This window comes from Aptenodytes patagonicus, chromosome Z (assembly GCF_965638725.1).
Source record: "Aptenodytes patagonicus chromosome Z, bAptPat1.pri.cur, whole genome shotgun sequence".
Classification (NCBI taxonomy): Eukaryota; Metazoa; Chordata; class Aves; order Sphenisciformes; family Spheniscidae; genus Aptenodytes; species Aptenodytes patagonicus.
The window spans coordinates 4,715,744-4,740,315 of NC_134982.1; the positions used below are offsets into that span (position 1 = coordinate 4,715,744).

The 24,572-nt window shown below is 44.2% G+C and overlaps 1 protein-coding gene across 1 annotated transcript in view; it reads left to right on the top strand.

The window, feature by feature from the left end:
- The window catches only part of LOC143172921 (lipoxygenase homology domain-containing protein 1-like), a 148,831-nt gene that overhangs the window by 108,605 nt on the left and 15,654 nt on the right, over positions 1–24,572 (top strand). The window contains exons 32-36 of the mRNA XM_076362807.1: positions 1,548–1,733; positions 4,499–4,626; positions 9,031–9,148; positions 15,973–16,150; positions 21,623–21,808. Of these exons, the coding sequence (XP_076218922.1) occupies positions 1,548–1,733; positions 4,499–4,626; positions 9,031–9,148; positions 15,973–16,150; positions 21,623–21,808 (796 nt within the window). The remainder of the gene's footprint in view (positions 1–1,547; positions 1,734–4,498; positions 4,627–9,030; positions 9,149–15,972; positions 16,151–21,622; positions 21,809–24,572) is intronic.

Here is a 24,572-nt window from a genome sequence, read left to right on the forward strand (position 1 = left end):
CAGAGGGGCTTTGGGTTTGGAGAAGGGCAGCCAAGCTGGCAGAGAGGGAATGGGAAGGCAAGTGTTATATTCCCATTCACCTCACACCCAGGAATCTGAGAATTAATACATCCATTGTAGACTTGAATTTCCCTAGTGGTTAGCTCTAATTTTCTGCAGCTGCACAGACATTAGTATAGTAATAATACTCCTAATAGCAGTGATGGCTGAAACAGATAAAAAAGATCGCTTGTTTTGGGGGGAAAAAAAGATACCACAGATATATCACCCTAGATGAACCTGTTATTAAAAATTATTTTCTGAGCAACCCTAAATATCCTAATAATTTAAAAACAAAACCAGAGAGAGCTAACGACCTCATTTTCCTAGTAATGACACAAACAACACTTGCTCTGAAAATAACGAACTATAGGTAGCTCTTTTATTCAACCTTTTATGTACAGATAGTTCATTGGAATGACTGGCTGACTGAGTTTCATACATCAGCTGGGACAAATAATTATGCTTATAAGTCTGCCCTGGGATGAATTGCCCACGTTCTTTAAGAGGGACAGATGCAGTTTCTTGAGAAGTTTGCACCGTCAGCATTCTTTTGCTGCTGATATACCTGTAGGAACATTGCTTGCTGCTGTTCATGGCCAGACTCAGCTCCAGGTGGCCTTTGGCTTTCCTAACCTCATCCCTGCACACCTGGGCAGCGTCTCTGTATTTCTCCAGGTCCCCTGTCCCTGCTGCCACCTCTAGTATTCTTTCTTTTTCCATTTAAGTTTTGTCAGGAGCCCCTTGTTCATCCATGGAGGCTTCCTGCCACTCTTCTGTGACTTCCTGCTCTTCAGGATGCACCATTCTTGAGCTTGGAGGAGGTGGTCCTTGAAAATCAACCAGCTACAGATGTAAGCTCCATCTGTTGGCTCCTATACAAACACGGAGCTTTTGCAGTTTAAGGAGATGGGAAGCAGAGAAACAGCCTGGTACATATAGTTGACTGAGACGTGGATATGTGAGGGAAGGAGTGCTTGAATAATGCATGTGGGTGTTTGCCTAGCTGCGTCTTTCATCTTGGCTATGAAGCTTTGGATAGTCACTTCAAAGTGTTGCAACAGCAGTGGAAAGGGTTGGAAAGATGGAGAAATGGGTCTGCAGAGACCAGCAAACCTGGCCGAAACCAGGACACAGGTAGAAGTCAATGGAGCAGAGGTAGAGTGGCAAGAGAGTGGACATGTTTTCACGTAGGTTAGTGCAGTCTACCTATTCCATGTTCCCCTTGCTTACTTTTAGGAATGGCAGTGTCCTGCCTTCCCTCATGCTCAGCAGCAGATGACTTGAGCTTCCTTGCCCACATCAGCTACCATGTACACTGACGTCTTGCCTGTTGAGCAGCAATGGCACGAACTATTTCACAGCTCGCTCCATTCCACTGTGGAAGTGGTTGGTGTGATGGTGTATATAGTCAACGCTCTTAGTCCTTCATCATCACTGTTTAAAACACCCAATCAGGGCCGCTCCTCTGAAGAAATCCCCTTTAACAAGCAGGTGTTTTCTCACAGGTGGGGCACGATGGCGCTACCCCTGAGAGCTGCTGGCTGGTGGAAGAGCTCACCATCGTCGTGCCCACCAAAGGCATCATGTATAACTTTGTCTGTAAGTGCTGGCTGGCCAGAGACAAAGGTGATGGACTCACCTCACGAATCCTCAACATCCTGGATGCAGACTGTGTTAACATTGGCCTCAAGGTAGGCTCTAGGCTCATCCGGTATCTTTAGCTGTTGCATGGACCTGTGCTGATATAGGTTGTGTGTCAGCAGTTCTCATACTTTGACTTCTGCATGTGGTTTGAGCCGTTTATTTGCAGAGGGTTTCTTTGTCATTTCTTTAGCAAAATCTTTAGGAACGGTTTAGCATCATTGCCACTTAAGAGCACTGTTCAATAATGCTGGCTGGATGCAGCCATGGCATAGGCAGAAGGACAGGGTAGGGCCAGAGCAGGCAGGACACAGTTCAGCAGCATGTCCTCCTTTTGTCACCACACCTGGAGCACCCACCGCATCACCTGGTACCCGTAGAGTGGGGGCGGCTGCAAGGTGAACACCTTGGTGCAATCTAACTCCATTGTGTTTTGTTTGAGGAGATACTTCTAACTCATCACATCAGAGTAGTGGAGAAATTTTAATCTCTGCATAGTGCGGCTACATATCAGCTTTTCTAATATGGGATAAGGAAACCGAATTCAGTTAGAAACTAATAATAATTGGAAGTTGTTGAACCATGGAGACATTTGTAAGCTTGATATTTAAAATGAATAACTGATTAAAGTTGAATAAGCAATGAAAAAACCTATATAGTCTTTTTATCCATATATATGAAATTTGAAGTAATGTGTGCTATGCCATATTTCAACCAAGTACAAATTGGAAAGCTGAGCTATGCTGATTTTGGAGGTAAGGTTTATAACAGAAATAGCAGTCTGGATGAATGGGACAATAATACTGTGTTTAATACCTGTATGGCAATTTAAAATCTCTATAGATGTGTTTCTATTTACAGTGAGGTTACACTTTCATAGTACATTCATTTTTCTTTATGCTGCTCTTGATTCCCAAGCTAAAGATATTCTCCTGAAATCTTTCTTGTTCCCCAGACACTTGAAAGCGTGATAACATTTTTAGCATCCGTGAAGGATTCAACAACTTAATGCAAGTTTCAGTGGTAGAACTGACCTAAGAGGGAAAAAAAAACCTCCCCCAGACTGAATACCAAGGTTAAAACCTAATATCTTAAAAACTTCCCATCAGTTGTTTACCCTCCTGGATAAGGTTTCCAAACTCCTATCAGTGAGCTGATGGCTTGCCTGTAGAATGAAGTGGATGTTAATGAAGACTTATGTTCAGTCTTCCTTTAAAAGCTCAATTCTGAATATTTATTTTCATAAGCATGCCAAAAATAGACACATCTAACTAAATTTTTTTCTATGAAGTTGGGCCAGAAACTTGCTGAAAGGTTTGAAGGAAATCAGAGGAGATGCTTGAGACATGAAATCAGAAGTGCGCATTTGACTTTCTGATCAGTCTCCTAGTTGAGGGAATTTGGGACTGTTCCCTCGGAAATCGCTGTAGTTAGAAACTGAGTTTATTTTTTTTTTTTTAGAGTTCAGAGAAGACTAATATGTTTAAGGTCTTTGGGAAAATTAATGCTTTTTTTGTTTTGCTTTTGCTTGACTCTTGCACAGCCATACGTACCCATTTCAATTTAATTTTCTTCTTGGCTTGATATTCCCTCTTTGTGCTTTAAATTGAGTATTTGACTTCTCATACATACAGAAACTAGTCAATGTCCACCACAGTCATTAAAAACCTTTAATGCATTGGTAAAAGAGTTTTTCTTCTCCTACCTATAGCAAATATGATGCTTTGCTATGACTTAAAATGTCTGTGGATGAATATGTGATGGACAGGTTACTCAGGATTGAACAAACATGAAAAATAATTTTTCTATGATGTTATTCCTTTGCACGGTTTATTTACGTGGCAATCACAATTCAGGCCAATAAAACTTGCCTAGCAGTGCACCATTTGAAATATGTTTTGTTGGGGCTGTTTCTTGATATTCTTCCACCTCTTAAATCCAGAGGTCTTGTTACCATAGGTACGATCTTGAAAGCATCTAAGTGGCCTAAAAGTCTTAATGCCACTGACAGCCACTGGGACTTGCACGCTTTTGAAATATTTTATTTTGAATCTTATTATTCACATGTCAGAAGAAAAGAACAAAGTCAGGCTAATAAGATGAAAATGACGCGAAACATCTTTTCACAAATTGGCGTACCTTTAATGTATGAGATCTGGGAACACTCTGCATTTGATGCAGCAGTGTGCATCCCACTGGGAAATAGGATAGCGGCATTCTTCTGCTGTACAGAGCATTTGGATGTATAGACTTTAAAACTATTAGCGATGTTGGACTAAATGTTGCCCAGATGGACACCAAACACTTGGGGGAAACATTCTGCAGTCCAGGGAAAGAGAAAAATGGGTCTTTGGGAGCTGTTTTTTAAAAATGGCGAAAGTTTGGTGCAGTACAGAGGTCTGGAGCACTGGAGGTGGCCGGGAGAAGACGGCAGTAGCAGGGGGTTGGAGACCCACACACTGACATGAGGGTTGTGACTCCTGTGGAGAAGTAGTTTACCAGGTCTTCATCGCTCCCCAAGCATATGGTTGTCAAAATGAATGTCTCTCTCTCTGAGTCTATTGAGGCTGAGAAAATCTGCTGAAAAAGTAATAGATGATGCAAAGAGGAAGGTCCTGTAGCAAGTTGCAATCTCTAACTTTGCCTCTGAGAACCACGGTGTGGAGAGAACCCAAGAAGCTGTGTTGTAACCATTTCTGGCAAAGAAGTAGATCTCCTGCAGCATTTTGCCTGTCTAGCATTTTGCCCAGGCTTTTGTGTGGGTTAAGGACAGCTGTTTGAATGAGACCTTCTGATTATTTCAAATCCGCACCAGGTCCTCTACGAAGTCACAGTTGTGACTGGAGACATCGAAAGCGGTGGTACCGATGCCTGTCTTTTCATGACTGTCTTTGGATCCAATGGGAACACTGAGGAGATGCAGCTGGAAAAAAATGGAGACAGGTACAGTAACTTTGTCATTTTTGTTGGTTAGAAGTGGAGTGATAAGAGATCCTGGTGTCAAGCCAAGAAGCACTTGGGGCTTTGATCATGCTCCTACTGAAACACAAAGATAAACTCCCATTGACTTCATAGATTCAGAACTGGGCCCCTTGTAAGTGTTATTATAATGTATTTAGCAGAGTGGAGGAAAGGAGAGCACTGTGTAGCTAGGGGAATCATCTTCTGTCATTTGCAGAAGTTTTGTTTGACCTGTTTCTCATGGCTTTAGAGATGAGCATTGAGAATAAAAATATGAATTTTGAAGTCTTGCATCAGCTCCAAGAGGAACTGTCGGCATTGCACGAAGCCACAGGTGCAATTTCTGCAAAATGCATCTTTTGTGGAAAAAATAAGTAATTTAATTTAAACATTATTTAATGGGAATGCATGAGTAACTGCATAATGAAAGAAAGACAAATCAACATGTACAAACCTGCCTTGGGAAATGCCTGTGATGGGAAGGTGCTGACTCTCCTCCGTCTGCTCCTCCCGTTTGCTTTGCTGGCCAGATGTCAGCCAGTTTGGTCCAGAAGCCGCATGAGGGATGCAAGGGCCTGAGCCGGTAAGCTGAGGGCCCTGCTGAGAAGTGGGCTTCTTAGCTTGGGCTCTGTGCCACGCTAATGTAACCACATGGTTTTGGAACTGGAGCTGGCTTGCCTGCAGCTGGCACAAAAGGGACACACGATGACATCTGTCTGCCCAGATGTGGCCTTATGGTGCAGAGAGATGGAAATGGGCCATGAGCTGCGCGGAGTGCTGCACTGCGTGCTCTGCTTTTACTAAAAAGGTGAAATCTCATGTTTTCTTCAGCAGAGACAGCTAACAAACACTGTAATCCTAGTCTGACGCCAGCACTTCCGTAAGCCAAAAAAACCCCACATGCCACTGATCCATTTCCTCAAGCTTTCCTGTTCCTTTCTAGCACCTCCCTCGGTACTGAAAGCTTTGGCAAGAATGAATGTGGCACTAACCAGCTTTTAGAGATGAGCTTCATCAGCCTTAAATTTAATTAATTGACTACCTCTGATCTTATTCAGCAAAACATCTACAGAGTGTCAGGAGGGCTGGAGCATTTGGCCACGCAGTTCAAGCTCATCTTGCTGAGGTGATGCTGGACTCTTCCCCCAGACTCCTGGCGATGCAGTTCCTCCACCGCAGCTTTGCGTATCATGTGTGGGCTGGATAATTGAAGATAAGGCTCCCTGCATAGAGGTGTTTGCTCAGGGGATGTTTTACTTGCAGCTGTCATAGCAGAGTGGGTGTCTGGGCAAGCGTGTTCAGCTAGGATTGAAACCTTCATGTGTTTAGTTAGTAATAAGCATGAGCCTTGTTTGCGCTGAAAAAAAAAATGTAGCAGAGGTGCTGCTGACTAAACTCTCCATGAGAAACACTGCTGAGTCACGCAGAAAGACGTAGCTCTTGGCCCTGCTCCCCACCACAGAGAGACATCCAACGTGCGGGGCAATGCACCTGGGTTACCACCGTGTCTGGCTATCGGTGACATCCTCCTTCCAAGACCCCAGGCAATCCCAAACTGATCTGTCTTCCACTATTTTAAGCCCAACGTTCAATTCTAGTAGGTGGGGAAATGGACCACGACTGTTTGTATTTAAAAGTAAAGCAAAATTCATATCAGGGTACATCGACCAAAGGGACCAAGACATCTCCAACCCCTCAAGAGAGGGACTGCAGTTTCGCTCCAGCTGGCCAGGCAAGAGATATCCCTAAACTATGTGGCCTATAAAAAAACATCACATTTGTCTAACCTCTGCTGTAAGGATATGAAAACGCAATAAAGGAGGGCCACACAGTTTGTATGTTATTAGTTGCTTGGGTTGTCTTCTGCCAGTAGAAGATCTGCAAAAGGCGATGAAAACTCATTGGGGCTGTATAAAGGAGAAGGACATGTAGACCACAACTATTAATATGTTAATATCCCCAGGATGCTGTGCTATTCTTTGGGGATACTGGCACAGCTCTGCGAGCTGGAGGCGCTCTGTACCACACCTCCAACTGTACAGAGCTCTCGTCATCTCATTAGGACCCTCTGCAGAGGACATGGCGTGTCCCCAAATACAAATACTGCCTGTTTCCACACCACTCCCACCAGTCTTCATCCAGCTGTTAACAACACAGGCTTCCCTGGCTCTTGTTTCGCATGGAAATCTCGCCAGCCTTTGCGCCAGCAGTGAGGGTTAGGTGAGAGCCACTGCAACCAAATGGTAAAAGGCACTTCATCTTTATGGGGGCCATCCAGTGCCAATTCACTCACAGCAGCTTAGTGCATTACGAAGAACCGTCTGTCTAACCTGCCGCAGGTTTAAGGCAATTTTAGCTACATTACTGTTACTGCCAAGACCTCTGGGCAATAGAAATATTTATAAGTGCAGCCATGGGTAGGAAAGCTTAATGAAATCCCTTAGATAAATGCTTCAGTGTCCTGGAAAAGGAATAGCAGCAGAAGGGTACTTCTTCCCTTCTCAATTTTTTTCAGGCTTATGTTCATGTTCATATAAATTAGGGATAGAAAAGAGCTCTTGGGTCACTCAGTTTGTCACTTCAGCAATTGTTCCCCTCTAGTACAATGACTTCTTGGAAGTAGCAGGTATCAGTTTACAAACTGTAAACAGGGCATTTACCGAAGATAAATAATGGTTTATTTTGGTAACAGACTGTTTAGCTTAGAGTTGCTCAGCCTGGAAAGGAACAGAGTGAGAGACTTCTATGAAGCTTTGTAGGTAATAGTGATTGTAATGAAAACTGATCATAGGATCATGGGATAATTCAGGCTGGAAAGGTCACACCTTTTTCTTAAATAGGAGTGGAAATCAATCCAGTCCAGGCACAAAAGCACATTCTCTTTCTCACCGTGAGACAGGCTGTCTTGGGATCTGGTGCCACAGAAAGACAAATAACAAGAGAGGGGAGTTTTTCAAAGAGCAGACATAGCCCTTAATAACTAGAAATGGACTGGGACCAAAACGCCCTATCCAAATGCCTCTGGGAGTGCAGGGAAAGCAATGCCTGGATGAAAACTGAGAGGCTGGAGCCAATCGCTATTGCTAACATCTGCAGCTATGCGGGCTCAGATAATGGTGTGAGGATAATCACATTCATGCTGCAGGGTGTAATCTGAGCAGAGGTTGCTAAAGAAATGTTTTTTTCTCCATATCCTGGCACTGCACAGCTGTAGGAGGCTGAGTACATTGCCAGGAACAAGATATCATCATTATGGATTGCCTGTATTATGGTAGTGCCCACAGTTTGCAGAGCTCTCTCCAAACGTCTCAGCAAACTCGGGTAACTTGCTCACAAGGAGAAGTTTGCACGAAGGAGGAACCTCAACAGCAGAGTAGTCCCGGTAGACCCCCTGGATTTGGCTGCCCTTCTACTTAGCAAGGGTTGGATTTCCATCTCCAAGCCCACAGCAGGTCTGCCAGAGTATTTTGGGGGCAAACCTAGAAGATACACTTGCTCTAACAGAGTAATATTGAGCCTGAGGCAGCACTTTCACTGCAGCAAGGCTTTTTTCCGAGCATCATTGATGCTAAGAGGGAGGTAAGGTAGCAGCAGTCCTAGCCAGTGTAATATCTTCTTCAAGAAGCATATGTTAGCTCTTTTTCCCTTTTTCCTGCTTTCTGCTGATTGCTATGGATGAGCAGTTCCTACACATCCTTGTGCCTATATACAGCAGCCAAGCATAGGTTAAGATCTTTCATGCAATGTTACACAAACCCACCCTGGTTCTTACCAAAGACAAATCCAAATTCCCCAAATTCAGGAGGGGAGTGCGGGACAGTCAGTTTGGGCTCCTCTCTAACGCAAGTTGCCTGCGCTTACTGAACTTAGGCGTTGGGCTCCGACTTGCAATCAGGTTGCCGTATTTAGCCGGGCTGCAGCAACTGTCTATCACCGCAGCAAATGCAAAGTTGTGTGCTGCGCCTTAGGGAAAGAAGATTAAGCGAAATTGCTTTGCCTTCTAGCTGGGATGGGCTAAGGGCAGGCACGTGGGCAGATGCCAGGAGGAAGGCGATGTGCAGAAACCCGACTGTGAGTCTCTATTGTTCTGGTTACAAACAGAGTGACAACGTATGCTACAGGCTGCCTGGAACGACTCCAGGTGCCTCGTATGGGCTTGATTTTCCAGGGGAGGAGGAATCCCTGTCAAATCTGCAGTGAGGTGTCTTGCCAAAAACACAGTAGCTAGTGATTGCAGGACAGAAAAGCTCGAGTCCAATAAAGTGCATTCATAAACTTTTAATTTGAGGCTGTTGGCAAGGTGCGAGTTGCAGCACGGACAGGGGATCAAGACACAACGATGCTGTAAAGCAGCGGGAAACCTCCTCGACCTTTCAATCCCTCCAGGTTTGAGCGAGGCCAAGAGGACAGTTTCATTATGGAGATTGCCGATATCGCACCCCTCCGGAAGATGAGGGTCCGGACGGATGGGAAGGGGACTCGCCCGCACTGGTTCCTGGAAAGGGTAATGCACTTCACATCGCGTCTCTCCGCAACCTGCTTGTGCTGAAGCCTCTCAGCCCTGAGAAAGAGAAGAAAGGCAGCGAGTGACTCGCTTTCATTCATTTCCATTTTTCCATTTAGTTTCTCATGTTTTTTTCCTGCAGGAATCGAGTCAAAAAAGAAGAGAGCAAGGGCAAAAGCTGTGCTGTAAAGCTTTACCACAGTCTCCGCTGTTAGATCTTGCTCTCCCTCCCTGCAAAAGAGCCTTGGCTTGCCACCAGGGCACCTGCAAAACTTTCTGGTCCCCGGGATGCACCCTCAGCTCCTGCAGACCCCTGCCATGCTCTGACCCCATGGGAGAGTGGATCACCCTCTGCCAGGCAGGGACAGCTAGCGTGGGCCTGGGCTGGGTGGGACATTTCCAAATAATCCATCCTTTCAGGTGAAGCATCACATCTCTCCCCTTCCCTTCTTCCGCCAGCACGCAGGCAGATTTCTTTCTTTTCTTCTTCATATAAGTAAGGTGTGGGAAATATTCTTAAATATTCTTAAATATTCTTGCATTTTGAATACAGCATGCAAAACGGTTCCCACCGCTTCTGTTGATTGTATTTTTCCCTGGTGTCCTATCTCACAAAAAAGGACAGTGCTTGCCTTTATATTTTCTACCAAACCACCAGCCCCATGTAAACGTCACTTATATTTGGGCAGTAAAAAGTAGTTTGCTTGTTATGGGTCCCTATAATTATATTTCTAAGATAGAGATGGAGTGATGTGCTGATTCCACACCACCAGATGTCATTAAGGGAGGAACACATCTCTGCCATGTTTATTTAGCGTGCTTTTTCTGGAGTAGATATCCTGCTGGATTTCTATATCTTGACTTTTTTATGAGAATAGGTTAAGACTCAATAGCTTAACCCATGGTCAGAAAGAATAGTGCAGGATTTTTTTGGGGGGGTCCTTTATCCTTTTCAACTAGTCTGAAGCTGTCCTTCGTTTTCCCCTAAACACTGGTCCTAGGTGGCCACCAGTTTCCAGTGAAGTGAAGCGCTCTCCACCTCCGTTAGCATGGTCTAAAAAGCATTTCTGTGGTGCAGTATCTTTTTGTACTTGAGCCTTGTCACTGCTAAGTTTTTTCTCAGCAATTCTTGTGCAGCTTTCCAAAGCATTAGACCTCCAGCATATATCTCCTGAATATATGCCACAGACACGCAATTTTTCTCTCTGTGCCTAAGGAATAACTCAATCTGCTTTCTGATTTGATTCAGTTATCTTGGTCAAACTCCCTTTGCCAGTTCCCCGATACCTTCCCGAGTTTTATAAATCATATTCATATAAAATGAAATCAAATAAAGCTTATTCATCCAGGGACATTCCAGATCTTGCAGTTGTGAATTAGCAATAGCTCAAAGGCGTCTTTAGTGGCAGGTAGCACCTTCACATGTTCCTGTTGCCAACTCTGTCCAGTCGGCCAGCCTGCTGGACTGTCCCACCCAAAGCAAGGCTTTCCCAGAGAGGTAGGCAAAAAGGACTCTCATGTGGACCCATCCGACGGGATTATGGCCCTCTTATAGCTCTACCGAAGCAACAGGCAGACCAAGCATGCAACTCTTCGAGACCAGGATTTTAGAAGCTTTTAAAAATTGTAGCCATAGTTTCTATTTTTCTTAGAGAAAAAGAGCGTGGAGGACCTTCTAGCTCCAGTGATATGCAGAGAACTTTATTTATTAGTTTTCTTTCCCACCTTCCCTGCAAGGGAAAAACAGCATTTGCATTCCCAGGCAGCGAGTGAGGACAGGAGTGCTCTGGAAGAGGGGAGGAAGGATTTGTGTTCTCTGATTTGTATTCCAGCCTTGAAAACTTATGTAGCCTGGTGTGACATGAAAACTGATCTGAGCCCATTTCCATTTCTGTCAGAAGTGCATATTAAAACTGCATAATGAAATACTTGTGGGGGTAGTGCTAAACTCTCAGACAGATGGTTCACAGTTAGTGCTAACTAGCACAGTGAAATGAGAAGCTAGATTAAGCCATCAACCCCATAAATAACCATTTGTTGCTCCATTTATCTACAGGATATTCTCAGTTTTCTTGTTCTATTAAAATAACAATAAATGATCTTTTTAATTCTCTTTGGTCTTTTTGTAAAATGTTTCTGGTCATAATTTATACTGCTTTTAGTTTACCAGAAATAGAAGTGCATAAATACCAATTATAATGCATGAATTATCAATGATGTTGTACACAGCCAAAAGATTCAATTTACAAGCAGGGAAGTAGTCTTTTTTTTTTTTCTTTCTGTCTAGATAAAATACATCGAAATTTCATTCAGAATCTCAGCAAAATAGTGAACTTGGTGCCAAAGATTCAAACTGCACCAAAAGTGGCAATAAGATTTAAACGCTGATACTTAATCCTCTAGAGGGAACAAAATTTGATTAGTGATGTGTTGGGCCAGAATGAATATTATTGATTATTGCTATGCACAGAAAAACATACCAAAAACTCTGTAAAGCTGAGCAACACTTTCTGATCTCACCACTGCTGGGAGAGAGACAGAGTTTGGATGTTTTCCTCTGACCTAATGCTGAATCTCATGTTCTTCCATGTCAAGCTACCAGGACACTGCTCTGTGTTTCTGAAAAATCAGAGAATAGAATCATAGAATCACAGAATGGTTTGGGTCGGAAGGGACCTCTAAAGGCCATCTAGTCCCACCCCCCTGCAACGAGCAGGGACATCTTCAACTAGATCAGGTCGCTCAGAGCCCCGTCCAACCTGACCTGGAATGTTTCCAGGGATGGGGCATCCACCACCTCTCTGGGCAACCTGTGCCGGTGCTTCACCATCCTCAGCGTAAAAAATTTGTGACTTCTAATTAGGAAACTTACCTAAATGCATGCTTTGGAAACCTCCTCCTGGGATAGCCAGTTCCTCAGTCCACGTGATGATTTCACCTGCTGCCCAGTGTCTTAGATATGAAGTTGAAAAGCTAGAAATAAGAAGGGATGAGAGCTCTCTGAGTGAAATAGCAGGAATTGTAAGACACTTGAATTCTGCAGAGTTGCTTCCCTCAGAATTTTAATGTTACTTTGTGCTGTCAAAGCCAGGCAGATAAGAAGCTGTCTTAATGAAGCACTAATTGCATTGCATTCAAACGTCACAAATAATCCTGAATGTGGGACTTGGTTCTTTATTCACTTCTTTTTCCTTTATATAAAAGAGATTAAGAGAATTTGAGACAATTCATTATAGCTGAAGCTGACTGTTGTTCTTTGCAACAGAGCAAAGGCTTTTTGTTTTACAGTCAGAGGACCCTGTTTTTAAGCGAAGACAAATGACTTGCAACAGAACCACAAAAACGTGTGGTTGAGTCTTTAAAGATGAAATCCAGGACCTCTGTATTCTGGTGTTAGTGGGGTGTGAGCCCCTGCGGAGCTTGTTTTACACTGCAGCTGGGAGAAGGCTGGGTTGAGGTAAATCAAATGATCAGACACGTCAAACCTTTCTGTTACAGCATACAAGTGCACAATTAATTTCAAGTTGCTGGTTTAAAGTTCCTGTCAGCTACGATATTTGCTCAGCTACAAGGCAAATTATCAACATTTTATTCATATGTACCGTTCCCGCTTCCTTTTCATTTCTATAGGTGTTCTACAGCCCAGTTAAAACCTATGCATAATTAGTGATAACGTTTGAGCTTAAAAGCACGCAGGATGTCCGCAGCGAGTTCTAGGTATCCTAAAAAACAGTTTAGATGCAATGTAAAGCAGCAGTCTCATTGCCAAGCGGTAGCTAATTTTTCTGAGAGGAACAGACAGAAAATAAAAATAGCCTCAGCTTGGCTCCCTGAGATGACTTTCTTGACCCTCATGATCCAAACCAAAATCCTGCATCATCCTGTATGTGTGCAACAACCACAAACATCTCCTTGTAGGGTGGGATTCATTTTGTGCTATCTAAGTCACTGAAAAAGTTGCGTTTAGCTTTCACCGCTTCTACCAAACTATTTAGGCCTCCTCTGTAGTCAGCAGAGCGAGCGATCTGAGAGAGGGAGAGATGCCTTGAATGGCAGTTTACCTGCCCCCAGCTTGGGTGGGATGCGTTGCTTCCCTGGTGATACCCAGCTCTGACCACGGACCATAGGGAGGGCCAACACGATGTGCTTGGGCTGGATGCCCGATGTTTAGGCGGTTCACGCTAGGCAAGGTAGGCAACGTGCCCACGTTGTGACTGAGCAATCAGCCTGCCACAGGTTTCCTGCTGCCTCCATGTCCCTTGCTGTGATCTCCCCCTGAGCAAACGAAGCTCGTAAAATGAATCTCTTGCTCCTGTCTGCTCCTATCTGGAGCACCATCCCAGAACGAGATAGCAGAGGCTGCTCGCTCTGTCTGTGCTAACTGCTTACATGAAGCTGCATAGGGATGAACTCACCCACCCTGGGTGAGGGGCTGGGGATGGAAAGAGAGGGCATTTTGCTCCGGCGCTTTTAGGAGCCAGACAGTTTTTCCCAGACAGCATCTGGAGCGTTGGGCATGGGCTGGTTATTTGTGAGAGGTCTGATCTCTCTGTCTGCGAGTGCACTCCAGCTGGCAGCTCTAATCTGCTTCTAACCCCCGCTGCTTTCCTGACATTTCCCTGCAAGCTTTGCTCAGGACATTTTGCTACTAACAGTGTCGCTGTCATGTCCAAGCAGGGCAGAGGTAGAGCTGGCTGAACCTTTTCCAGCAAAGTGTTTATGCACCAAGGGGGGGAAAAAAAGGCATTTTCAGTCAACCCGAGATTACTCGTGATTCAAATTTGCGAATTTAAGCCAGAGAAAAGTTTCTAGGTTGGACTCCTAAGAGGATGTAGACATCATTCACACATCCTTGAGAGAGGAGACTTCCTTCTGGTCTGTACCCCAGCAGAGAGGGCACCAGCTGGGGTGGTGGAGACCTGATTTCTGCTTGGTTCAAAGCAAGGATTTGATTCAACATCTCTTGACTCACAGAGCAATTTCCTGACCACAAAGTAATAGTGTCACCGGCTGTGAATAAGCAGCTTTTTAGAAAAGTGGGACAGCCTCAACAGCCCAAAAATGTCCTGTACCTCTGGGATGAAGGTGCTGTGTTACAGATCCCTGTTTAGCATCAGGCAGAAAGAAAACCCCAGATGAGTGTCCTACCCAAGGAACAGTACAATGCACAAATAGCACGGCTACTGCTTCAGACTCGGTGTAGCTACTGGCCTCTTTAAAATCATTTCTTATAACCTGGAGCAATGTTCTTCTTTTGAACTGCTAAAGGCTCCGGCAAAGCTTGGTTGGGGTCAACAGAAGTGCATGGACTGGGACACATGAGTTTGAGGACAGAATTTGAGCACATTTTATCTCAAGATAAGTTTTATAAGTTTCTTAGACTGATATATGAGAGTGCAGCGGAAGGTCACTAAGATAGTCAAGGGGCTGAAGCATATGGCATACTAGGAAAGGCTAAGGTAAATGGAGTTTTTAAGCCTTGAGAAGAAAAGGCTAAGGGGGAATCTAATTGCAGTCTTCTGCTGCTTAAAGGGAGGTTAGAGAGACCATCGATCCAGTCTCTTCTCAGAGGTGAACAGTGAAAGGGAATGGGGCAATGGACACAAGTCGCAGCAAGGAAAAGGAAAATCCTGATCGGATATAAGGAAAAAATATCTTCCCAATGAGACTGATGCAGCCCTAGGATGGAGGGAAACTCCGCCCTTGAAGATTTTCAAAACTCAGTTGGACATGGCCTTGCAGTTAGGCCTGCTTGGAGCAGGAGGTGGGACTAGACACCTCCAGGTGTCCCTTTTAATTTAACATTTTCCATGACTCCATGATTTGTTTCTTCCTAATATCATGTCACACTTCTCTGGCGCATCTGGGCTCATGTTTCCATGGCCTTTGCAGAGACGTGCCTTGCAAGACACTGTTTCTTGATGCACTCCTTCACTTGGGTATGGTCTCTGTTTCTGTTAGATGGTAACAAAAATGATAATTTGCAGCCCTGTCTCCTCCCTTCCCTCCAACTCCCCCCATTTAGTGGGAATTTACTGCTAGGTTTTTGCTGTAGGCATGTGTCATGCCTTTCTCGCAGTAAACTGGTGGCCCACTGAGCCCACATTCAACAGGACACATAAAGGTGGGTGTTTTATTAGGTGTTTGTCGGAGTAACTCACTGGCTTGTTCTAAACAGGTTCCTATTCTGTTCTTATCACCACAGCATCTGAGCTCCTTCCCGTGACACATTAGACAGTGTGACTAATATCTGTTGCATACTGTTTGTTCTGTCACCTTTTCCCAGAGGGAGAAGAGTGTGAAGCATTAAGTTTTGCTGGCCTAATTTTATCTTGTGCATTGCTTTAACTTGCTTGGGGTCGGTTTGCACATCTCTACAATGATTGCTGCGTGTTTGCACAGAGGAGGCGGGCAAAAGAAAGATACTGTGTACTTCAAGGAGAGGTAGTGAGGTTTTCAATAACTCTCTGTTACTTCTTCTTTAGATTTAATTCCATACTGGCTTCCAGGAAAGGTCTGACTCTCTTAGAGATGAGCTTTGTCCGTAACTTATGTCAGAGGAGCAAATTTCTTCCTATTCTTTACCCCATGCATGAAAAGGTCCAATATTATGAAGACCATTTCTCAGGACAAGTCACCACAGCAAATATTGTCCATAGCAGAGAGTTCCATTCAGCCCAGAAGAGCTCAGTACAGGTTTGAAGCTATGACCGAGCTCTACCCATGTCCTACCACACTGCACTTTATAGGTTTGATCTTTGCCCTCGTTCAAATGGCAGTTGAAGTTTAGCTGAAGTTTTTTCCCTTATTTTGGCTCTTCACAGATCGTCCTGAAGAACCTGACTAATCAAGAAGTGGCCACATTTACCTATGGTGAATGGCTGTCAAAGCTGAAAAATGCCAAGGGAAGTCTTGTGTGTGAGATGCCAGCTGTGATAAATGATGAGCAGATGATGGAGGACACGACATACACTCTTCAGGTTAAAACCAGTGATATTGGAGGCAAGTCCATGGTGGATATTTTATGACTTTTCTAGTATGAAGTTTGATTTTGTTTAATTTGAAATTAGATTTAAAAAAGCATAATTTAGCCCTACTATGCTGGAACACCTCCATTTTGGCTGGCTGTTCATCATGACTGTTATGCTGTGGGATTCATCCCGATCTGAGCCCTGGGCATAAAATATTTAGACACAAAGCCTTGATTTGACTGCTCGCCGCTTCCTCTGAAGACACCTTAACAAAAGCTATCGCCAGACCATGTTACAATGGTCAGGAACCCCCTTTTTTGTTTTTGGTCAGGTCAGGTCCATCCACGTAGGATGGAAAAAAGGCTACGGTCAAAGCTGGTGGGCTCCAGGTTTTCAGTCAGCACTATCGACTTTGGCCAAAGAGAGGAGCAATAATTCACCCTCCTTTTCAAAGTGTTTTGAGACCATTTATCTCAGGCCGTGAAAAACCATCCCTAAATGCACACCAGATAGAAGAGGTGGAACAGAGTATAAAGAAAGCTGCAGATCTTCAAAAGCCAAGAAATGGGATTTCTATGGCATTTCCTGGGATCACTGCCTCTTTTCATGAGAACTTCTGTCAGGCTGCTGAATGAAAGCTGCAACCACATACAAGCTGCCTCGTGCCAAAATGGGGCAAGTTAGACGTTATCTTGCAGACACCTTGTTTGAAAGATTGACCCTCAAAGGGGATTCTGCCACACCAGTGCACATAACCACCTCCTGATCTCTACCTCTCTTTCTTTTTTCTTTTTTTTTTTTTTTTTCCCTGGATTTACCAGTGGTAATTTATGCAGCTTGTGAGGTTTGATCTGAGAATATCAAAATCCCCCTGGCAGAGTGTCTTCGTGCCACCTCACCATTTTTTATTTATCTGCTCTGTCTGCTGCTTGACTGAAAAACATGTAGTGAAATATAAAAAACAAAAGAGAGAGAGGAAGATTTGTTTATGTATCTGGCAATCCATCTAGTATAATGATAGATCTTTCTGTGACCTTTTTGTGAAATCCAGCCCTAACTCACAAAGGCGATGGAAATAATAGAAGCAGGAGGAGAATAGAAGATGACAGCAACAGCAGACAGATCTGCCCTTCCTATTGAACGAAGGATGATGGGTATTAATGATAAAACTTTTTATTTCATTATGAACAGCGACAACCAGTAGGAAAGAGCAGATTACAGAGAGGTTTCAGAGAGTCTGTTTATGATTAGATCACACAGCGCACTGACATAATGCTGAACTTTATCCAGCTTATCTAAAGAGGGTACAAGTCATGCACTATCTCCCCTCTTTGATCGTTATGTATTCCACAATTACTCCTGGTTGGACCAATTCAGGAAGAAAGACATTTTATCCTTGATGGTTAGTTTAAACATGTTATATCATCTCCTGCCACACTGACATTGTCTAGGGACGGCAATGCTCCACAATGAATAGAATCAGACGTGTTTATTTCTAGGTATAAAGTTTTTCTCTGCAATAGCTTTCAACTTTCCAGTGCATCAGAGGCACACTGAAAAAAAAAGAAAATTCAGCTCACCTATTTGTCGCTCTCCAAAAAATTACACTTCTGGTCTTAGTTTCTTCTAGTCTAGACTGTCTCTGGTCAATTCACAGGGGAGAGGAGTCTTAATCAGTGGTCTGGATCATCCTCTGGAGGGTCTCTGTCACTCTCTCTTCATCAGATTCAGACAGAGCCAGCACAATTAAGTTAGGCTAGATGGTTAAAGTTAGGGAAAACGAATCCCACAGAAAATGTCCTGCAGCGAACAAGAAAGCATCAGCCATTTCCTCCCCACCATACACACATATTTAACAACAGTCCTGTTTTATTTTTTCCTCAAAGAAACCTTTGAGTTACAGTTTGGCTTTCCAGAAGTCATTCAGTTGGATGATCGTGTAACATACAGAGTTTGCATCAGGGAAAGGTCAAACCTCCTCTCTTTCAAAGGTCAAATCCATAGGCCATCAGAAGTACCTCAGAAGGCAGCTCTCAGAGTACACACAGATAAGGGGAAAAGGGGTTATTACGGCAGACACGTCCCAAGTCAGATGGGGAAACTTTGGTTAAAACCAACATCTTGTTTTACTTTTGATCTTATAAGAGAAGTAACTCACGAGCTCATTTTCTTCAAGGTATGACCCACAGACACAGCTGCAGTAGAGCCGGATCACCTGATGGCTCTTTCTGTGGCATAAAAATGTCCTCGCCTGTTAATTTTGATTTACGTAGACTTTCTGTATTCTACATGCAGGCATCGTATACATGGTAATGCAATAAAGATGGAGAAAGAATAAATACTGCTTTCTCATTTTCCAAGCATTAATGAAGCAGGAGGTTTTTATCTCTGCTGTTATAAGATTAATTAGTATGTTGTCAGCTCAGCTACAGCCTACAAATTACATAATTTAAGGCAGTTGGTGTCATTTCCTAGTGCCTTATCCAAGTCTCTGTTAAGTCAAAAGAAGGACATTCAGAAGGCTGGCTTCAGAAGGCTGTGACTCAAGCCCACAGTTTGTTTAAAAATGATGCAGCTGCTCAATAAGAATCATAAAATCATAGACATTTTGGTTGGAAAGAGCTTCTGGAGGTTATTTCATCCATCTTCCTGCTCAAAGGACCGTTGCCAGCACTAGGTCAGATCAGTCAAGGCTCTGCCCAGCCAAGCGTTTGACACCTCCAGGGATGGTGGTACCACTTCCACCTCCCCAGGCACCTGATCCAGATCTGTACCATTTTCCTAAGAATTTTTTTTTTCCTGATGCCCAACCTGAACGTCCCCAGCAATTTGTGGCTCCCTGGGGCATGGTCTGACAACTCCACAGCACATGACCCTGTCATCGTTACCACCTTCCCTCCATGTGATCACAGGGCCCCTTGTTCACCTGCCCCAGCTCATCTCCCTTGGCCTTTCCTCACGGTCATGTGCCCCAGCTCCTGTCCATCTTGGCAACCATCTGCTGAGCCTTCCTCAGTGTCTTGACATGACCCAGGGATTCAAACTGGCAGCATGGTCTAAGTGTGGGCTTCTCAGTGCTGAGCAAAGGAGATAAGATCTTCCCTTCAGCTGCTGGCCATGATCCTCCTGATGTAGCCCAATATGCAGTTTGCATTGAAAACTGAGAACTTGCTGTTAGCTTAGATTCAACCTGAATATGAATGTTACTGCTATAACCTCTGGGTCTTCTTCAACTCCCCAGCACGTACGTGTGCAGGGTTTATTCCACCCCAGACGCAGAACTTTGCATTTCTCCTTGCTGAACTTCATGGGATTTCTGCTTGCCCAGACCTCGAGTTTCTTAAGGCCCACCTGGGTTGAAATTCTGCCCTTCAGCATGTCAGTCACTCCCCCAAATTTAATGTCATCCGGAAATCTGCTCAGGATGCACTCTGTCATTTTTTAGGGTGTCGATGACAAAGTTCAGTGCTGCAGACCCCGGTATCGACCCATGAACTATTGCACTCATTGCCAGTTAAGGCCTGTGCAACCACAGCACCCTCATCTCTTCATTTATCAAATCTGTTACAGTTCCTAAATGTGCCTGACAGTTTCCTGGAATTAACAACCACAACAAAAATATCAGAGAGAGACCCAAATAGGTGAAATGTACATTGATTCAGCGATTCCTGTTCTTTTCTTGCCCATCTCCTGCTAATTGCTTGTGAGGGAAATGTCACGGCATGAGGCTTCTTCCTGCGGGGAAGGTTTTGCTAAGAAACAGTTGGTTCTGTGCTTTTTGAGACCTTGCATTAATTGGGAGCCTGCTCCTTGTAAGGAAATGGACTTTAGTTTGCTTTGTTCCTCACCTCAGCAAGCTTTAGGGTCATAAAAGGTACTGCCAGATAAACTGCCTGAATCCCTGATGCTTTCTCTTCCTTCTTAAGTCCTTCCCAGGGAACTGCTGAAAATTAGCCCCAATTTAACATAGGCAATTTTTTCAAGTGGACACCAAATATTGCTTTGCCTTTTCTCTGTTCGACTCTTTTTCTCCTCTTTTTTTCCTTCTTTTAATGTCTTTTTCAGTCCTCCTTATAGAAGAGTTGTGATTTCTTCCTAATTTCTGTATTCAAATAATTATCCCGAAGAAGTGGTAGCTTTCTCGGAAAGTTTTCTGTCCCCCCGACTTTGTCCCTGCATTGTGTTGTGAATGGAGCTGTGGGAAATACTGTCGGTGTGGTCCAAAGTGGATTTACGATCCTCTTGTGTAAGAAATGGCTTGGCAGGCGGTTAGAGTTTTCAAAGCTGGGCTATCTAACCGAGGGCAGCAGATGCTGACTTTCTTTGTAAGACAGATTTGGGTTTGATGATCTCATTTTCATTTTCCACAATTCAAAGGCTTTGGTTCTGACACAGCAATGAATGTCTGCCCACACGGAATCAAATTTCTTCCTATGAATCTGCTTTTTTATTATGGCATCAAAAAAAAAAAAAAAAGCAATAATTTTGGTCAAATTATAAATAGTGCCAGGTAAAATCGTTGTAACACCTTCAGCTAAAACGTTCGTAAGGGCACTGCAGGTGATGGTTTGGCCTTAAGCTCTCCAAAAGTCAGGAAAATTTCTGCAGCAAAATATGGGCAGTCATGGGCATATGAAATTCAGTATCAGGTAATAAAGATCATCTTAGAAATTACTCTTTTCCTAACATATACATAAGAAGAGGTGGGAGTTGCTGGGGCAAACTGTTGTACAAGAAACTAGGACTTTTTCTATTAACGCAGCGTGGCAATATTTTGAGAAACAGGATTATAGAAAGAAGACTTATGGGAGGGGGAAATGAGCCACAAGATGCCAGAGTGGTTTGGTTGATGATCTGCACTTTTCTTTCAAATCCCTGTGCCGTACAACACAGGGAGAGCAGCACGAGACAGACCCCAGCTAAAGTGTCCTGGGTGCCACAGGACAGCTTGGAGGAGGTTGTGGGACTGCAGAAGGAGACCACAGTGTGGAAAAGAGACTGTGGCCCAGTGGGAAGCCCAGGACAATGTGTACTAATACTTTGACTATAGCTAGAAAAGTTAAAGTATGTTCTTTAATGCTCTTCCATAGATTGCTGGATGTTGCTGGGTAAGTCACGTTGCTTCCCAAATGGGAATGACGACACTGACATCCTCTGCAAAGCGACACGATGCACAGTGCTCCATCCGGAGCAGATACTCTTGCTTCCTTTTAGTACTGCTATCACCACGGTCACCATACCTCGAATGCAAGGGCGAAGCGTTCCAGCTGTATTTGGGGGACGGACTGGAAGGGCTGGCTTGTTAGCTACCATGGGGTGTCCTCTTTGCAGGACCCTGCACAATTTCACTGAAATTTGTTGGCTGTGCCCAGAGAAACCTGATCGTCACTGCAGCCTCTTCCAGCCTGCCTTTGCTGCCTCCATTTCCATGGAATTGGAGGCTGGGTGTCAGCCCTACGCGGCAGGCTAGCTTGTGACGATGTGCCTTGCTCTCTCTCTCCAGGAGCAGGCACCGACGCCAACGTGTTCTTAATCCTGTTTGGGGAGAATGGGGACAGCGGGACCCTGGCTCTGAAGGAGTCCAACAAGTCTAACAAGTTTGAGAGGAACCAGATGGACGAATTCAACTTCTCGGACATGCTGAGCCTGGGAGATCTCTGCAAAGTGCGGATCTGGCACGACAACAAAGGTCAGGGCAGTGACTTGGGGGGGGGTGGGAGAGGTCAGGACAATGTTGTCACTCGAGGAAACACATGATCCTCCGTGGATAATTACCAATCCTTGGTAATCCCAAGGATTTTACCTGGATCCTGTGTCCCAGCTTGCCTGTCTAGACATATCCCCTTCATGCAGGAGACCGTCTCCCCACGTGCTGGTGTAGTATCTGCTCTAATGGGTCCCCAGCTTCAGTCAGAGCTTACAGCCACCACTGCAGCACAGATAACGACAGCTCCTCCAAAGCAAAGCCATCCAGCCTGTTATCCCAACACACCAGCTCTATTAATGCAATACCTTTTTCACCGGCTAGTATGGCACTTTCCTGGCAATTTAATGCTATCAGCCTGACATTGACACACGGGGTAATGCAGCCTGGCATAACATAGTGGGCTTTAGAAGATAGAAATAAAGATCTGTGTCTGTCTTTATTAAAATCACTATATCAGACAGTGAGTGTGATCTCTCCCTGCTGTGAGAGATTCTGACATTTCCCTGCTGCTGGACACACGAACTGCTTTCACAAACAGCAAAGCAGCACTGCTGTAGTCATTTGTATTGTTATTCAGGTACCAAGCAGCATCTTGTAACAAATGCATCACTCACACTGCTGTGATGACACCTCATCCCATCCCACCTTCATCTAAAAGAGATGATCTTGCATTAACAATGACTTGCTCGCTAATGGCAGGCCCTTGCTGCAGCCCAAAGGTGAAGCTTGATGGTTCCCATAGACCCACCTCGGTCAGTATGAACAAGGGTGTTTGGGCAGTAGTATTTATCGAAGTCCTGGGAGGAATGGCGGCAGAACTACCCAGTCATTACCTCGGGGTACTGAGGCAGCTGGTTTATGGCTGGGCTGGGGTTATATGTCAGTATGGCCATCACCTTCTTGACTTCTCCAAGTTGTGGCAGTTGGGGAAAGCTGCATCTCATGCAATATTAATAAAAGATGCTACCTCTGGATCGGACTCTCCCACCGTAAGTTTGTCTCTGTATTGTTATTTTAAAAAAAAAAAAAAAAAAAGAGAGAAATCTGTTGTGAAATACGGGAAATGTGACCATCCACCTAATCTGGCTTCATGATTGTTTGTTCCCAGCCACTGCAAGCTTCAGGCTCATATTTATCACTCCCACAACAGAGGACAATTTAGTTGTTTAAGCTCTGTAACATCATGTTATATAGCTGGTGCTGAATGCAGTGAGGGAGACCATTTTACCTGATTTTAGTTGCCAAAACACTTATTCCTCGAATCTGCGGTTTAGATGCTGAAATGGAACGGGCTATCAAAATACCCACTGGAGTTTTAGCTCAGCAAACAGGCTGCTTTGCAGTTGCAAGGGTGATTTGGATGTCCTTCGGAGAGCAGCAAGAAATCAACGTGGACTTGCAGATTTGTTTTCAAATATATTACCAGCTAAAATGTCTACAAAGAGAACATTTTCCTTAAGAGGCATCGTGGCTCCCCGGTGATCGGTCGTGCTAACAGAATGAAATACATCCACCAGATCAGAGCTGATCCTTAGGGCTCAGGCACACGAACAGCCTGGGATGTAAGAAGATAAGAACTGCGTCAGACCGAGAGCCTGTCGAGCCCAGCAGCTGTTTCCAACAGCAGCATCATTGGGTGCCTGAGGAAGAGGAGGAACTGAGCGAGCACATGTAATCCTTCTCTAATCCTCTGCATCTTACTAGGCGTAGCTCAGACCACCTCCTGAACTGGATGTAATTTTTGTCCATTAAGTAACTTTCAGTGAATTTTCTCATTCAAGTGCTTGTCCAGACTCCCCAGGAGACATTTAGCACCTACAGCATCCCGTGGCAATGAGACCCATGGGTCTGCACTCTGCTGTGTGATAAGCAAATCCTGTTAATCTAGGCAGTTTTGCTGCCTCTTCCTTCACGAGTGATCACGCTTCACCTTCTCCCTGCCACTGATGATGATGTTGATACAGGTTGGAGAGCTACCACATTGCAGCTGAGCTATGGTAATTGCTATCTGCACGCTCTTGGTTAGTGGCAAAGAGAAGTAACGGAGTTTAGCTTTAGGCTAAGCAGTAAATAGGCTCAATTCGTTTAAATTTGCTGTGGGCTAAGAGCACATACCCAGATAGCCACAAGTCAGCTAAAATAGTAAACCATGTGCCTAGAACCTGAACAAATACTTCATATTTATGAATATAAATGCACATTGCAACCTCATATTCTCTTTCCTTATTTCCCTCTTATCACTGGTTTCTATTTATAAATAATAGTTAATAGGGCTTCTACCAGACCTGGCTGACTGCAGGGTTAAGCCTTGAACAAACAACATGCTCAGGTTTTATTCAGCAAAAATGTACTTGTTTTTCCCCCCAGAAAGAAGGACAACTGTAGTTTAAACCATAACATATGTTGTCTTCATTGTTCTTGCATTAGTCATGTGAAAGGCATATCCTATCTAAAACTTCACACAATGCAGCATGACAGTTTGTTGGGTGGGTAGAGTATTTATTACTGCTGGGATCCCAGGCTATAGCTATCCTTTGCATATATGCCTGTTTTCTCGATATAATTTATATAAATTGGCTGTGCCACTGGTTGGAAATTCCTGGCTCTCTTTTTTGGAAAGGAGTAGTGGGGTCAGGGGTAGAGGGTCGTGCATGTTTTTTGTCAGATGCTTGGGGGACTTTGGATATTAAACAAAAATGTGCTTGTATTTACCATTACTTTGAGGCATCAGATGTTGATCATTCTT